Source organism: Oncorhynchus tshawytscha, linkage group LG08, assembly GCF_018296145.1.
Source record: "Oncorhynchus tshawytscha isolate Ot180627B linkage group LG08, Otsh_v2.0, whole genome shotgun sequence".
Taxonomy (NCBI): Eukaryota; Metazoa; Chordata; class Actinopteri; order Salmoniformes; family Salmonidae; genus Oncorhynchus; species Oncorhynchus tshawytscha.
The window spans coordinates 80,961,297-80,976,418 of NC_056436.1; the positions used below are offsets into that span (position 1 = coordinate 80,961,297).

Consider the following 15,122-nt stretch of genomic DNA (forward strand, 5'->3'; position numbering starts at 1 on the left):
TTGACAAACGTGGCCTCGTTTTGTGCTAGATTCACTGTGCTCTGCTATGCATGCTGGCAATACAGTGTCCTTGATTTCTTCCATTTCTCTAATATAGTACATGATTGTCTTTGAGAGTGTTGCAGTCTATTAGTCTTTAGCGAATACCCTGCAAGGAAATTGAGCCCTCCAGCCCTCAACTACCTCATACCCTCCATCCATCCCTCCCTCAACTACCTCATACCCTCCATCCATCCCTCCCTCAACTACCTCATACCCTCCATCCATCCCTCCCTCTTTCTTTCTCTCTTCCTGTGCCTTTGTTTATAGCCTTGTTGTTTTAATCGTGTTACTATTTCCTGTGTTACTTTTTTTTTGATTGCCTAGTCACTTTAACCCCTACCCACATGTACATACTGTATTACCTCAATTACCTCAACTACCTCATACCCTTGGATATTGACTCAGTACTGGTACTCGTTGTATATAGTCTAGTAATTACCTCAACAACCTCATACCCCTGGGCATTGACTCAATACTGGTACTCATTGTATATACACTACCGTTCAAAAGTTTGGGGTCAAATGTTTTTGAAAGAGTTCCTCTGTCCAGTGTCTGTGTTATTTTGCCCATCTTAATATTTTCTTTTAATTGGCCAGTCTGAGATATGGCTTTTTCTTTGCAACTCTGCCTAGAAGGCCAGCGTCCCGGAGTCGCCTCTTCACTGTTGACATTGAGACTGGTGTTTTGTGGGTGCTATGTAATGAAGCTGCCAGTTGAGGACTTGTGAGGCGTATGTTTCTCAAACTAAACACTCTAACGTACTTGTCCTCTTGCTCAGTTGTGCACCGGGGCCTCCCACTCCTCTTTATATTCTGGTTAGTGCCAGTTTGCACTGTTCTGTGAAGGGAGTAGTACACAGCGTTGTACGAGATCTTCAGTTTCTTGGCAATTTCTCGCATGGATTAGCCTTCATTTCTCAGAACAAGAATAGACTGACGAGTTTCAGAAGAAAGTTCTTTGTTTCTGGCCATTTTGAGCCTGTAATCGAACCCACGAATGCTGATGCTCCAGATACTCAACTAGTCTAAAGAAGGCCAGTTTTATTGCTTCTTTAATCAGTACAACAGTTTTCAGCTGTGCTAACATAATTACAAAATGGTTTTCTAATGATCAATTAGCCTTTTAAAATGATAAACTTGGATTAGCTAACACAACGTGCCATTGGAACACAGGAGTGATGGTTGCTGATAAAGGACCTCCGTACGCGTATGTAGATATTCCATAAAAAATCTGCCGTTTCCAGCTACAATAGTCATTTACAACATTAACAATGCCAACATTATTTCTGATCAATTTTATGTTATTTTAATGGACAAAAAATGGGTTTTTCTTAAAAAAAACAAGGACATTTCTAAGTGAACCCAAACTTCTGAATGGTAGTGTAGTGTAGTTATTACCTCAACTACCTCGTACCCCTGGACAGTGACTCAGTACTGGTACTCCTTGTTTATAGCCTCGTTATTGTTTTTATTGTGATATTATTTCCTTTTTTTGTGCAAATATTTGTCTTACTTTTTAACTCTGCACTGTTGGGAATGGGCTCTATCCCTCCTCCCTCCTTCCCTAACTCCCTGCCTCCCTCCTTCCCCCTCCCCTTCTTCCCCTCCTCCCCCCCCCCCTCCTTCCCTTTCCCTCCCTCCCTCCCACCCACCCACCCTCCCTCCCTCCCTCCCTCCCTCCTTCCCCTCCTCCCTCCCTCCCTCCCTCCCTCCCCTCCCCTCCTCCCTCCCTCCCTCCCTCCCTCCCTCCCTCCCTCCCTCCCTCCCTCCCTCCCTCCCTTTCCCTCCCTCCCTCCCTCCCTCCCCATCCTTCCCCTCCCTCCCTCCCTCCCTCCCCATCCTTCCCCTCCTCCTCCCTCCCTCCCTCCTCCCCATCCTTCCCCCTCCCTCCCCCTCCCTCCCTCCCCTCCTTACCCCCCCCCCTCCCTCCCTCCCCCCCCCCCGTCCCCTCCTTACCCTCCTCCCTCCTTCCCCCTCTCCTCCCTCCCTCCCTCCCCTTAGAGACGGTACTTCCTCAGCAGTTCTTGTTGCCACATGTACTTCCTCTCCGGGAAGCGTTCAGGAATCCTGATCCTGTGGAAGTCCTGGATGCACCTCTCCAGCTCCTGCTCCGGTGTTAACTTCTCCTTGTTGGCCTTCCTCTTGGCTGCAGCGTCCCGGTGCTCCCTGATCCCCATAGTCCTCACACGGAGCAGGTCCGTCTTCCTCCTCACCTCCGACGGCTGGAGCAGCTGAACGGGACCTTTATTGAGGAGGGGGGAGGAGAAGAAGAAGAACAAGAGATTTTATTTGACAGATGCCTTTCAAAACACCCAAGGTCACCCAAGGTCACCCAAGGGGAAAAGTGTAAAACAGGAAGTACAAGAGGAGAGGTACACCCACACCTTTCTTCAGTGGCCGTTCCAGGGTCTGGGCGATGGGGTGAGGCTGTCGGCTGACGGAACCACAGATGACAGTGCCCTGAGGGGAGCTGGCTTCTGATTGGGTCTCGGAACAGGAAGTAGAGAGCTCGTTCAAAGAAGTGCCGCTCTCTCCCTCACGCTCGCTCCTGTGGCTCTTGCAGCAGCAGTCGCAGTGGGACGAGGACCACCTGGATGGGCCACCTGGAGAAGATATGTGTGTAGACAGACACACAACATTGAGTTTCATCTTGAATGACACCTGATTTCCATAACTGAAGTGACAAAAGAAGATAGAGACTGCAGGCTATAGTTCACAAATGACTCACATATTGAATTCATCAATTATCATAGATGTGAGTAAATGTGAGGGAATCCTCACACAATACGTCATTATTAGCTAACGAGCTCTCGGCCTACACTGACAGATGTATAATCAAACAGACCAGTTACTGAACAGACAAACCCTGACAAATGACCATAGCCCAATGTCATCAAGACATCTTCAATAGGAAGCATCACTGACCTTTCATTACTGAGCCTCTGAGTGTGTGTGTGTGTGTGTGTGTGTGTGTGTGTGTCTGATGGATGGACTATACATTACTAAAAGTATTTGGACACCTGCTTGTGTGAACATCAACCAATCAAATGTATTTATAAAGTTTTACATCAGTGATGTCACAAAGTGCTGATGGACAGAAACAGCCTAAAACCCCAAACACCAAGCAATGCAGAGGTAGAATCACCAATGGCAGGAAAAACTATTTAGAAAGGCAGGAACCTTAGGAAGAAACCTAACGAGGAACCAGGCTCTAAGGGGTGGCCAGTCCTCTTCTGGCTGTACTGCAGAGGAACCAGGCTCTGAGGGGTGGCCAGTCCTCTTCTGGCTGAAAGAGAGGAACCAGGCTCTGAGGGGTGGCCAGTCCCTTCTGGCTGTACTGGGTAGAGAGGAACCAGGCTCTGAGGGGTGGCCAGTCCTCTTCTGGCTGTACTGGGTAGAGAGGAACCAGGCTCTGAGGGGTGGCCAGTACTCTTCTGGCTGTACTGGGTAGAGAGGAACCAGGCTCTGAGGGGTGGCCAGTCCTCTTCTGGCTGTACTGGGTAGAGAGGAACCAGGCTCTGAGGGGTGGCTAGTCCTCTTCTGGCTGTACTGGGTAGAGAGGAACCAGGCTCTGAGGGGTGGCTAGTCCTCTTCTGGCTGTACCGGGTAGAGAGGAACCAGGCTCTGAGGGGTGGCTAGTCCTCTTCTGGCTGTACTGGGTAGAGAGGAACCAGGCTCTGAGGGGTGGCCAGTCCTCTTCTGACTGTGCCGGGTGGAGATTATAACAGTACATGGCCAAGATGTTCAAACGTTCATAGATGACCAGCAGGGTCAAATAATAATAATCACAGTGGTTGTAGAGGGTGCAACAGGCCAGCACCTCAGGAGTAAATGTCAGTTGGCTTTTCATAGCCGATCATTCAGAGTTAGAGACAGCAGGTGCAGTAGAGAGAGAGAGTTTCGAAAACAGCAGGTCCGGGACAAGGTAGCACGTTCGGTGAACAGGTCAGGTTTCCATAGCCGCAGGTAGAACGGTTGAAACTGGAGGACAGGTAGTCCTGAGGCATGGTCCTAGGGCTCAGGTCCTCCGAGAAGAAAGAAAGAAAGAACTAGAGGGAGCATACTTAAATTCACACAGAACACCAGATAAGACAGGAGAAATACTCCAGATATAACAGACTGACCCTAGACCCACAGCACATAAACTATTGTAGCATAAATACTGGAGGCAGGAGGGGACGGGAGACACTGTGGCACCGTCCCACAATACCCCTGGACAGGGCCAACCAGGCAGGATATAATCCCAACCACTTTGCCAAAGCACAGCCCCCGCACCACTAGAGGGATATCTTCAAACCACCAACTTACTACCCTCATACAAGGCAGAGTATAGCCCACAAAGATCTCTTCCACGGCACGAATCCGAGGGGGGTGCCAACCCGGACAGGGAGATCACGTCAGTGACTCAACTGGATAGGCATACCATTCCATAAAAATGGAGCTTTATAGGAGAAAGCCCTGCCTCCAGCTGTTTGCTTAGAAATTCTAGGGACAATAAGGATACATGCGTCTTGTGACCGTAGCGTACATGTAAGTATGTACAGCAGGACCAAATTGGAAAGATAGGTAGGAGCAAGTCCATGTTGTAACGGCTGTCGTCGGAAGGATGAGACCAAGGCGCAGCGTTCCTTGAGTTCCACATAATATTTATTGTTGAAGTGAAACTTTTAGACAAAACAAAACAATAAAGAAAACAACGACCGACCAGCTTCGTAGTGAAAACTAACTGGTCAACAAACGAAGAACAAGATCCCACACAGAAGGAGGGGAAAACATTACCTAAGTATGATTCCCAATCAGAGACAACGATAGACAGCTGTCCCTGATTGAGAACCATATCTGGCCAAACACAAAGAAATAGAAAACATAGAAACATGAACATAGAATGCCCACCCAAATCACACCCTGACCAAACCAAAAATAGAGACATAAGGTGCGGACTCCGGCCGCAAAACCTGAACCTATAGGGGAGGGACTGGGTGGGCATTACTCCGCGGTGGCGGCTCTGGTGAGGGACGTGGACCATCACCGCCGACCCCGGACTGAAGACGCTCGTAGAGAGCCCTGGACTGGAGGGCGAGTCTGGAGTGAAGGGCGCCTCTGGACTGAAGTGCGCCTCTGGACTGAAGAGCACCTCTGGACTAAAGAGCGCCTCTGGACTGAAGAGCGCCTCTGGACTAAAGAGCGCCTCTGGACTGAAGGGCTGTACTGCAGGCTCCGGACAGGAGGGCGACTCTGGCAGCTCCGGACAGGAGTGCGACTCTGGCAGCTCCGGACAGGAGGGCGACTCTGGCAGCTCCGGACAGGAGGGCGACTCTGGCAGCTCCGGACAGGAGGGCGACTCTGGCAGCTCCGGACAGGAGGGCGACTCTGGCAGCTCCGGACAGGAGGGCGACTCTGGCAGCTCCGGACAGGAGGGCGACTCTGGCAGCTCCGGACAGGAGGGCGACTCTGGCAGCTCCGGACAGGAGGGCGACTCTGGCAGCTCCGGACAGGAGGGCGACTCTGGCAGCTCCGGACAGGAGGGCGACTCTGGCAGCTCCGGACAGGAGGGCGACTCTGGCAGCTCCGGACAGGAGGGCGACTCTGGCAGCTCCGGACAGGAGGGCGACTCTGGCAGCTCCGGATAGGAGGGCGACTCTGGCAGCTCCGGACAGGAGGGCGACTCTGGCAGCTCCGGACAGGAGGGCGACTCTGGCAGCTCCGGACAGGAGGGCGACCCTGGAGGGAGGAGACGGAGAGACAGCCTGGTGCGTGGGGCTGCCACAGGGCCCACCAGGGGGAGACCTACAGGAGGCCTGGTGCGTAGAGGAGGCACCGGATAAACCGGGCTGTGGAGGAGCACTGGAGCTCTGGTGCGCAGCCTTGGCACCACTCCTCCAGGCTGGATGCCCACTTTAGCCTGGACCCTCCAGAGTGCAGGTGATGCTGATGCTGTTGCAGCGTTGCTCATCTTCACAGTAGAAACTGATGCAGCGTTGCTCATCTTCACAGTAGAAACTGATGCAGCGTTGCTCGTCTTCACAGTAGAAACTGATGCAGCGTTGCTCATCTTCACAGTAGAAACTGATGCTGCTGCAGAGTTGCTCATCTTCACAGTAGAAACTGATGCAGCGTTGCTCATCTTCACAGTAGAAACTGATGCTGCTGCAGAGTTGCTAATCTTCACAGTAGAAACTGTTGCAGCGTTGCTCATCTTCACAGTAGAAACTGTTGCAGCGTTGCTCATCTTCACAGGTAGAAACTGATGCTGCTGCAGAGTCGCTCATCTTCACAGTAGAAACTGATGCTGCTGCAGAGTTGCTCATCTTCAAATCAAATCAAATCAAATGTTATTTGTCACATACACATGGTTAGCAGATGTTAATGCGAGTGTAGCGAAATGCTTGTGCTTCTAGTTCCGACAATGCAGTAATAACCAACGAGTAATCTACCCTAACAATTCCAAAACTACTACCTTATACACACAAGTGCAAAGGGATAAGGAATATGTACATAAAGATATATGAATGAGTGATGGTACAGAACGGCATAGGCAAGATGCAGTAGATGGTATCGAGTACAGTATACAGTAGAAACTGATGCTAATGCAGCGTTGCTCATCTTCACAATTGGAATCCATTTGACATGGGTTTCTTGATAGAGGTCAGCTGGTGAACCTACAGTACGTAAACAAATAAAAAGCACACCTAATGTTAGAATATCGCATCTTCAGGTCACCTAAACCATCAGGGCTCTTAAGTGTTTGGCTGTGTCTAATTCATTCAGGTGTTTTCGTGTCTATTGTTGGGCTGGATCAACTAATAGTCAACACGCCTTTGTCCTTTGTCCTATGCTGTAATGTCCATACATTTTCCATCCTTTTATGAATAAAGTTCTCAACAAATGATAATTGTGTTATTATATGATAACCACTGGAGGTTTTGGGGCAATATTGTCCTCCGGGCTATATGGACTTCATGTCTCCCTTTTCATGGTCATGGCTAGAAGGGATCCAGCTGTTGTCAAATTAACGTCATATTTCTCATTTCGTAGCAGATTAGGATAATTTACTCAGCAGGTTAGGATAATTTACTCAGCAGGTTAGGAGAATTTACTCAGCAGGTTAGGAGAATTTACTCAGCAGGTTAGGAGAATTTACGTAGCAGGTTAGGGGAATTCGGGTTAAGGTTAGGAAAAAGGTTAGGGTTAGCTAAAATGCAACAACAACAACAAAAAATACTTTTGATGTTAATTTGACAAAAGCTGGATCCTTTTAGCCATGACCCCTTTTTGGCCTAGATTACATGGTTGCATTCAAGACACGGTCGTTTTTAGTGATCTGTTGTCAGTGTCGGCAGAGTAGGCCTAGACTGCAATCACATTAAAAAAGATTATGCTAATATCTCCAGTTATATGAAGTGTAGTAGAATTGCATGAAATGTTTATCAAAATCCACATTTTTCCAGTGCAAAGGAAAGAAACGCCTCTGCCATAGCCTATAATTCCTATGCTGATAGAGTTTATTAATAGCCTAAATTATCACTATCCAATCTTCTCATCACATTAGGAATAGTAGACCTACATTAGTCTGCAAATGCGATGATTGACACATGCGATCCTTTGTTATAAAGGTAGATAAAAATTGCTTCCCCAAAACTTGAAACTCACGCAACACATGCTAATAGCTAGACTACATGCTAATAGCTAGACTACAAGCTAATAGCTAGACTACATGCTAATAGCTAGACTACATGCTAATAGCTAGACTACATGCTAATAGCTAGACTACAAGCTAATAGCTAGACTACATGCTAATAGCTAGACTACAAGCTAATAGCTAGACTACATGCTAATAGCTAGACTACAAGCTAATAGCTAGACTACATGCTAATAGCTAGACTACATGCTAATAGCTAGACTACATGCTAATAGCTAGACTGCAAGCTAATAGCTAGACTACAAGCTAATAGCTAGACTACAAGCTAATAGTTAGACTACATGCTAATAGCTAGACTACAAGCTAATAGCTAGACTACAAGCTAATAGCTAGACTAAAAGCTAATAGCTAGACTACATGCTAATAGCTAGACTACAAGCTAATAGCTAGACTACATGCTAATAGCTAGACTACAAGCTAATAGCTAGACTACATGCTAATAGCTAGACAACATGCTAATAGCTAGACTACAAGCTAATAGCTAGACTACATGCTAATAGCTAGACTACAAGCTAATAGCTAGACTACATGCTAATAGCTAGACTGCAAGCTAATAGCTAGACTACAAGCTAATAGCTAGACTACAAGCTAATAGTTAGACTACATGCTAATAGCTAGACTACAAGCTAATAGCTAGACTACAAGCTAATAGCTAGACTAAAAGCTAATAGCTAGACTACATGCTAATAGCTAGACTACAAGCTAATAGCTAGACTACAAGCTAATAGCTAGACTACAAGCTAATAGCTAGACTACATGCTAATAGCTAGACTACATGCTAATAGCTAGACTACATGCTAATAGCTAGACTGCAAGCTAATAGCTAGACTACAAGCTAATAGCTAGACTACAAGCTAATAGTTAGACTACAAGCTAATAGCTAGACTACAAGCTAATAGTTAGACTACATGCTAATAGCTAGACTACAAGCTAATAGCTAGACTACAAGCTAATAGCTAGACTAAAAGCTAATAGCTAGACTACATGCTAATAGCTAGACTACAAGCTAATAGCTAGACTACAAGCTAATAGCTAGACTACATGCTAATAGCTAGACTACAAGCTAATAGCTAGACTACATGCTAATAGCTAGACTACATGCTAATAGCTAGACTACAAGCTAATAGCTAGACTACATGCTAATAGCTAGACTACAAGCTAATAGCTAGACTACATGCTAATAGCTAGACTGCAAGCTAATAGCTAGACTACAAGCTAATAGCTAGACTACAAGCTAATAGTTAGACTACATGCTAATAGCTAGACTACAAGCTAATAGCTAGACTACAAGCTAATAGCTAGACTAAAAGCTAATAGCTAGACTACATGCTAATAGCTAGACTACAAGCTAATAGCTAGACTACAAGCTAATAGCTAGACTACATGCTAATAGCTAGACTACAAGCTAATAGCTAGACTACATGCTAATAGCTAGACTATAAGCTATCTAGCTATTTTGGCTAATTTACTGTAGTGTTGTTGTGTAATACCTGGCTAGCATAGCTAAACTAAACTCAAACTTGATCCGACTTGACTTACCAGTCAGTGATGAAATTGATCAGACATGACTCACCAGTCAGTGATGAAATGATCACAGCAGACCCTGTACTGACTGCTCTCTAGTTTCAGGTCTAGACGGACAAAAAGGTTTCTTGGCTTTTCTGACAGTTCTCGAGACTTATCTTATTGGTGTCACCAACGGTGTTTCATGATTGCAGGGAATCTGTGAACATATATTTTCCTGTTGTCTTTCCTGCCTTGTTAGAGCAGCCAAATACTCCACAGAAAATGACCGTGGTGAAGAATCAACTCATTTTAGGCACTTGTTGTTGTTGTTGTTGTCAGAAGAATTAACGCGGTGATCTTCCAACATGGCTGCCAGGAGGCATCCGTACATCATCTGCAAGCCCTAAAGGGTTCTACCTGGAACCACAAAGGGTTCTACCTGGAATCAAAAAGGGTTCCACCTGGAACCAAAAAGGGTTCTACCTGGAATCAAAAAGGGTTCCACCTGGAACCAAAAAGGGTTCTACCTGGAACCACAAAGGGTTCTACCTGGAATCAAAAAGGGTTCCACCTGGAACCAAAAAAGGGTTATCCTATGGAGACAGCCGAAGAACCCTCTTGTACATAGCCAAAAGTAGTGCACTATCTAAAGGGTATGGGTTGCCATTTGGGACAAAACTTAAAACATCATTAATCTTGAGTGTTACACATGCAGTAGGAGCAGATTGAGGTTGCTGAGATGAAGGCGGAGTGAATTGTGTGGGTCAGAATGTCTTTTTGACCTGCTGTCAGTGAGGATTGATACGAGCAGTAAAACTGACAGTGGTTCAACTGCCTGTGGATATGCCCTCATACACACTTAAACACTCATACACAGACACACACACAGCCTCTGGATATGCTCTGAATAGGATGTTTTTCAGTAGACGCCTTACCAAGATAAAATGTTACTGTCTTCTGAACCTGACCAGCTAATGAAAGAAGGCCAAGGTGCTGGGAAGGTTAGGAGGAAAACAGAAGACTACAACTGGGAAGGTTAGGAGGAAAACAGAAGACTATGGCTGGGAAGGTTAGGAGGAACACAGAAGACTACGACTGGGAAGGTTAGGAGGAACACAGAAGACTACGACTGGGAAAGTTAGGAGGAAAACAGAAGACTACGACTGGGAAGGTTAGGATGAAAACAGAAGACTACAACTGGGAAGGTTAGGAGGAACACAGAAGACTACGACTGGGAAGGTTAGGAGGAACACAGAAGACTACGACTGGGAAGGTTAGGAGGAAAACAGAAGACTATGACTGGGAAGGTTCGGATGAAAACAGAAGACTACAACTGGGAAGGTTAGGAGGAACACAGAAGACTACGACTGGGAAGGTTAGGAGGAACACAGAAGACTACGGCTGGGAAGGTTAGGAGGAAAACAGAAGACTACAGCTGGGAAGGTTAGGAGGAACACAGAAGACTACGACTGGGAAGGTTAGGAGGAAAACAGAAGACTACAGCTGGGAAGGTTAGGAGGAAAACAGAAGACTACAGATGGGACGGTTTATTTTCATATTTGTTTTATATTCACTCATGTCTTCGAGGACCTTGTATCTCCCCTGAAGAAACACTTTCCATTTCAACTTTCCAAGTTCTGTTTTTCAATTTCCTATATCCTGGCTGGGAAGACATCCACACGGACTTCTCTCTGCTCTCCGTGGCTTACACGAATAAAACTACATTAAACAATAATCAAACTACTCACGCATAGACAGTCTAAATGGACAAAAACATCCTACATGTAATTGTTTTCCCAATATAAGGCTCTAGTCTCAACAGTAATAACGGTCTCACTAAGAGCAATCATTGGGCCATTACCTGCAGAGAGCACATGCATATACAGTGTCTACATCCCAAATGGCACCCTATTCCCAACACAGTGCACTACTTTTGACCAGGGCCCATAGGAGCTCTGGTGAAACGTAGTGCACTATGTATGGAATAGGGTGCCATTTGGGACGTGGACAGTATGTACACCAATTGATATGGAGCAGGGAGCTTAGTTCAACCGGGATTTGAGCCTCTCAGCTTTTCACTGTAATTACAGCCTTATCTCTGCATGTTGATGTGATTGCATTAGTCTGATAGCGGAGAGAGAGCGAGACAGTGGCTAACAGCTTTTTTAATGACTAATCCATGGCAGAGTCCCAAATGGCTCCCTATTTCCTATATAGTGCACTACTTTTGACCAGAGCCCTATGAGTCCTGCACTATAATAGGGAATAGGGTGCAATTTGGGATGGGGTCTGTGAGGAAAGAGGCAAATCAGACCACCTCCTCAGAAAGAGAATCAGACTGCATCGGGGGGCTGTGCCCACCAACATCCAGGCATGATGGACGTTTTACTGGAGAGAGAGGAGAGAACGGGGAGTAGAGAGAGAATCCTGTTCCTGAAATGATGTGGGTTTTTTCTGTAGTGTTAAAGGTTTGTTTCCATCGTGAATTTTCTGTATAGAAAATAAACCTTCAACAGCACAGAAAAAAACACGTAACTGCCCTGAAATGTCTATGATGCTATTATGGGTTTCTGGGAGAGTGAGAGAGAGATAGAGAGATAGAGGGGGTGGTGAATGTCCTTGTGACATTCCAGGCTATATTCTTTCACAGTACAGAACTCTCCTCTCCTGTACCTCTCCCGTCCTTTCCACTCCTCTACCTCTCCCCTCCTCTCCTCTCACCTCCTCTTCTCTACCTCTCCCCTCCTCTCCACTCCTCTACCTCTCCCCTCCTCTCCTCTACCTCTCCCCTCCTCTCCACTCTTCTACCTCTCCCCTCCTCCTCTGCCCTCCTCTCCTCTACCTCTCCCCTCCTCTCCTCTGCCCTCCTCTCCTCTACCTCTTCTCTACCTCTCCCATCCTCTCCTCTCCTCTACCTCTCCCATCCTCTCCTCTGCCCTCCTCTCCTCTACCTCTTCTCTACCTCTCCCCTCCTCTCCTCTGCCCTCCTCTCCTCTCCTCTACCTCTCCCCTCCTCTCTTCTCCTCTCCCCCTCCTCTCCTCTGCCCTCCTCTCCTCTACCTCTTCTCTACCTCTCCCATCCTCTCCACTCCTCTACCTCTCCCCTCCTTTCCTCTGCCCTGCTCTCCTCTGCCCTGCCCTCCTCTCCTTTCCCTCTCCACTCCTCTCCCCTCCTCTCCTCTGCCTTCCTCTCCCCTCCTCTTCCTCTCCTCTACCTCTCCCCTCACCACCTCTCCTCTCCACTCATCTCCACTCCTCTCCTCTGCCCTCCTCTTCCTCTACCCCTCCCCTCCTCACCTCTCCACTCCTCTGCACTCCTCTCCTCTACCCCTCCCCTCCTCACCTCTCCTCTCCACTCAACTCCCCTCCTCTGCCCTCCTCTTCCTCTCCTCTACCTCTCCCCTCCTCACCTCTCCTCTACCTCTCCCCTCTGTTATTGATGAGATTGCTCACACACAGTCAGTAAGTCAGTGAGGTAGCTCTGCTCTGCAGAAGAGCCCCACACATGCAGCCTCTCTAATGGTGCTGGAATATGATATATGTGAGGCTACATAGATTTATCCTAGAAGATACATGGAGTTGTTAGTTGTGTTGACTTTGGAAAATGTAAAGCATCAGAATTCTTTATATCGTTTACAAAACTCCATTCATGATGTTTCACAAAAATCCCATAACACACCTCCTCAGTCAACTTCTCTGCTCAGCCAATAGCAACATCACAATTAATTTCCATGTAACGGCCCTGAAATGTGTATGATGCTATTATCTGGTTTCTGGCCTTGTTCCTAGACGACCACGCCTTGTACCTAGACGACCAGGCCTTGTTCCTAGACGACCAGGCCTTGTTCCTAGACGACCAGGCCTTGTTCCTAGACGACCACGTCTTGTTCCTAGACGACCACGCCTTGTACCTAGACGACCAGGCCTTGTTCCTAGACGACCAGGCCTTGTTCCTAGACGACCAGGCCTTGTTCCTAGACGACCACGCCGTGTTCCTAGACGACCAGGCCTTATTCCTAGACGACCAGGCCTTGTTCCTAGAAGACCAGGCCTTGTTCCTAGACGACCACGCCTTGTTCCTAGACGACCAGGACTTGTTCCTAGACGACCAGGACTTGTTCCTAGACTACCACGCCTTGTTCCATGACGACCACGCCTTGTTCCTAGACGACCAGGCCTTGTTCCTAGACTACCACGCCTTGTTCCTAGACGACCACAATATTTCGTCTCTTCCTCTACATTAGCGAGATGGAATTTTTGTAAAACATGTAATCTGCTATTCCACCCCTGACACAGTCAGACACACCCAGGTAGACTCACCCAGAGAGCCCTACCCTTAAAGACTCACCCAGAACCACACACAGAGCTGAGGGGTGTGAATAAGTCTGAATAAATCTGAATAATCTAGAATAAGGCTGATTGTCTTGGTGCTGCCTGGTGCAGTAAACTTCTCTATTTCATCATGAAGTACCCCATCTGTTCTGACATCATCTCCAAACCAACCTCTCTCTTTCTCTCTTTCTAACACACCACACACTCTTTCTAACACACCACACACTCTTTCTAACACACCACACACTCTTTCTAACACACCACACACTCTTTCTAACACACCACACACTCTTTCTAACACACCATACCCTCTTTCTAACACACATTAGATATTCTGTCCCCCTATTTTCCAACTGACTCCCTCTTTCTCCAGTGAGTTCCTCCGACTGACTCCCTCTGTCTCCAGTGAGTTCCTCCTCCGACTGACTCCCTCTGTCTCCAGTGAGTTCCTCCTCTAACTTACTCCCTCTGTCTCCAGTGAGTTCCTCCTCCGACGGACTCCCTCTGTCTCCAGTGAGTTCCTCCGACTGACTCCCATCTGTCTCCAGTGAGTTCCTCCTCCGACGGACTCTCTCTGTCTCCAGTGAATTCCTCCTCCGACTGAATCCCTCTGTCTCCAGTGAGTTCCTCATCCAACTGACTCCCTCTGTCTCCAGTGAGTTCCTCCGACTGACTCCCTCTGTCTCCAGTAAGTTCCTCCAACTGACTCCCTCTGTCTCCAGTGAGTTCCTCCTCCAACTGACTCCCTCTGTCTCCAGTGAGTTCCTCCTCCAACTGACTCCCTCTGTCTCCAGTGAGTTCCTCCTCCAACTGACTCCCTCTGTCTCCAGTGAATTCCCCCATCTGACTCGGTCCCTGTCACCGCCTTAGGACATGCCTTGTTTATGTGCTTGTTAAGTCACAAATTAGGCCAGAGCATCCTTGCAGGGGTATGAGCTAGCTAGCCTGGCAGAGATAGCAGGCATGAATGTCCTTGTACAGACAGAGAGACAGAGGGGGAGGGTAGGGGAGAGAGAGAGAGCGAGAGAGAAAGTGGGAGACAGAGAGAGAGGGGAAGAGAGAGAGGGGGAGAGAGAGAGGGGGGGAGAAAGAGAGAGGGGGAGATAGAGAGAGGAGAAAAGAGAAAGAGAAAGAGGGGGACGGAGAGAGAGGGGGAGAGAAAGAGAGATACTGGTGGTCCAAAAAAGGTCCAGTCTCCAGGACCACGAATACAAATTCCATCTAGACACCGTTGCCCGAGAGCACACAAAAAACTATACATACCTCGCCCTAAACATCAGCGCCACAGTTAACTTCCACAAAGCTGTGAATGAGCTGAGAGACAAGGCAAGAAGGGCATTCTATGCCATCAAAAGGAACATATAATTCAACATACCAATTAGGATCTGGCTAAAAATACTTGAATCAGTTACAGAACCCATTGCCCTTTATGGTTGTGAGGAATTCATAAATTGAGACTCTGCATGCAGAATTCTGCAAAAATATTCTCAGTGTACAACATAACACACCAAATAATGCATGCAGAGCAGAATTAGGCCGATACC

General features: G+C 47.4%; 1 protein-coding gene across 1 annotated transcript in view; it reads right to left on the minus strand.

The window, feature by feature from the left end:
* Window positions 1–2,038: 2,038 nt before the first annotated feature.
* Window positions 2,039–15,122, minus strand: part of LOC112241441 (BTB/POZ domain-containing protein KCTD16-like) — a 61,507-nt gene continuing 48,423 nt past the window's right edge. The window contains exons 2-3 of the mRNA XM_042326051.1: window positions 2,426–2,644; window positions 2,039–2,283 (exon numbers count right to left, since the gene is read on the minus strand). Coding sequence (XP_042181985.1) covers window positions 2,039–2,283; window positions 2,426–2,644 — 464 coding nt within the window. The remainder of the gene's footprint in view (window positions 2,284–2,425; window positions 2,645–15,122) is intronic.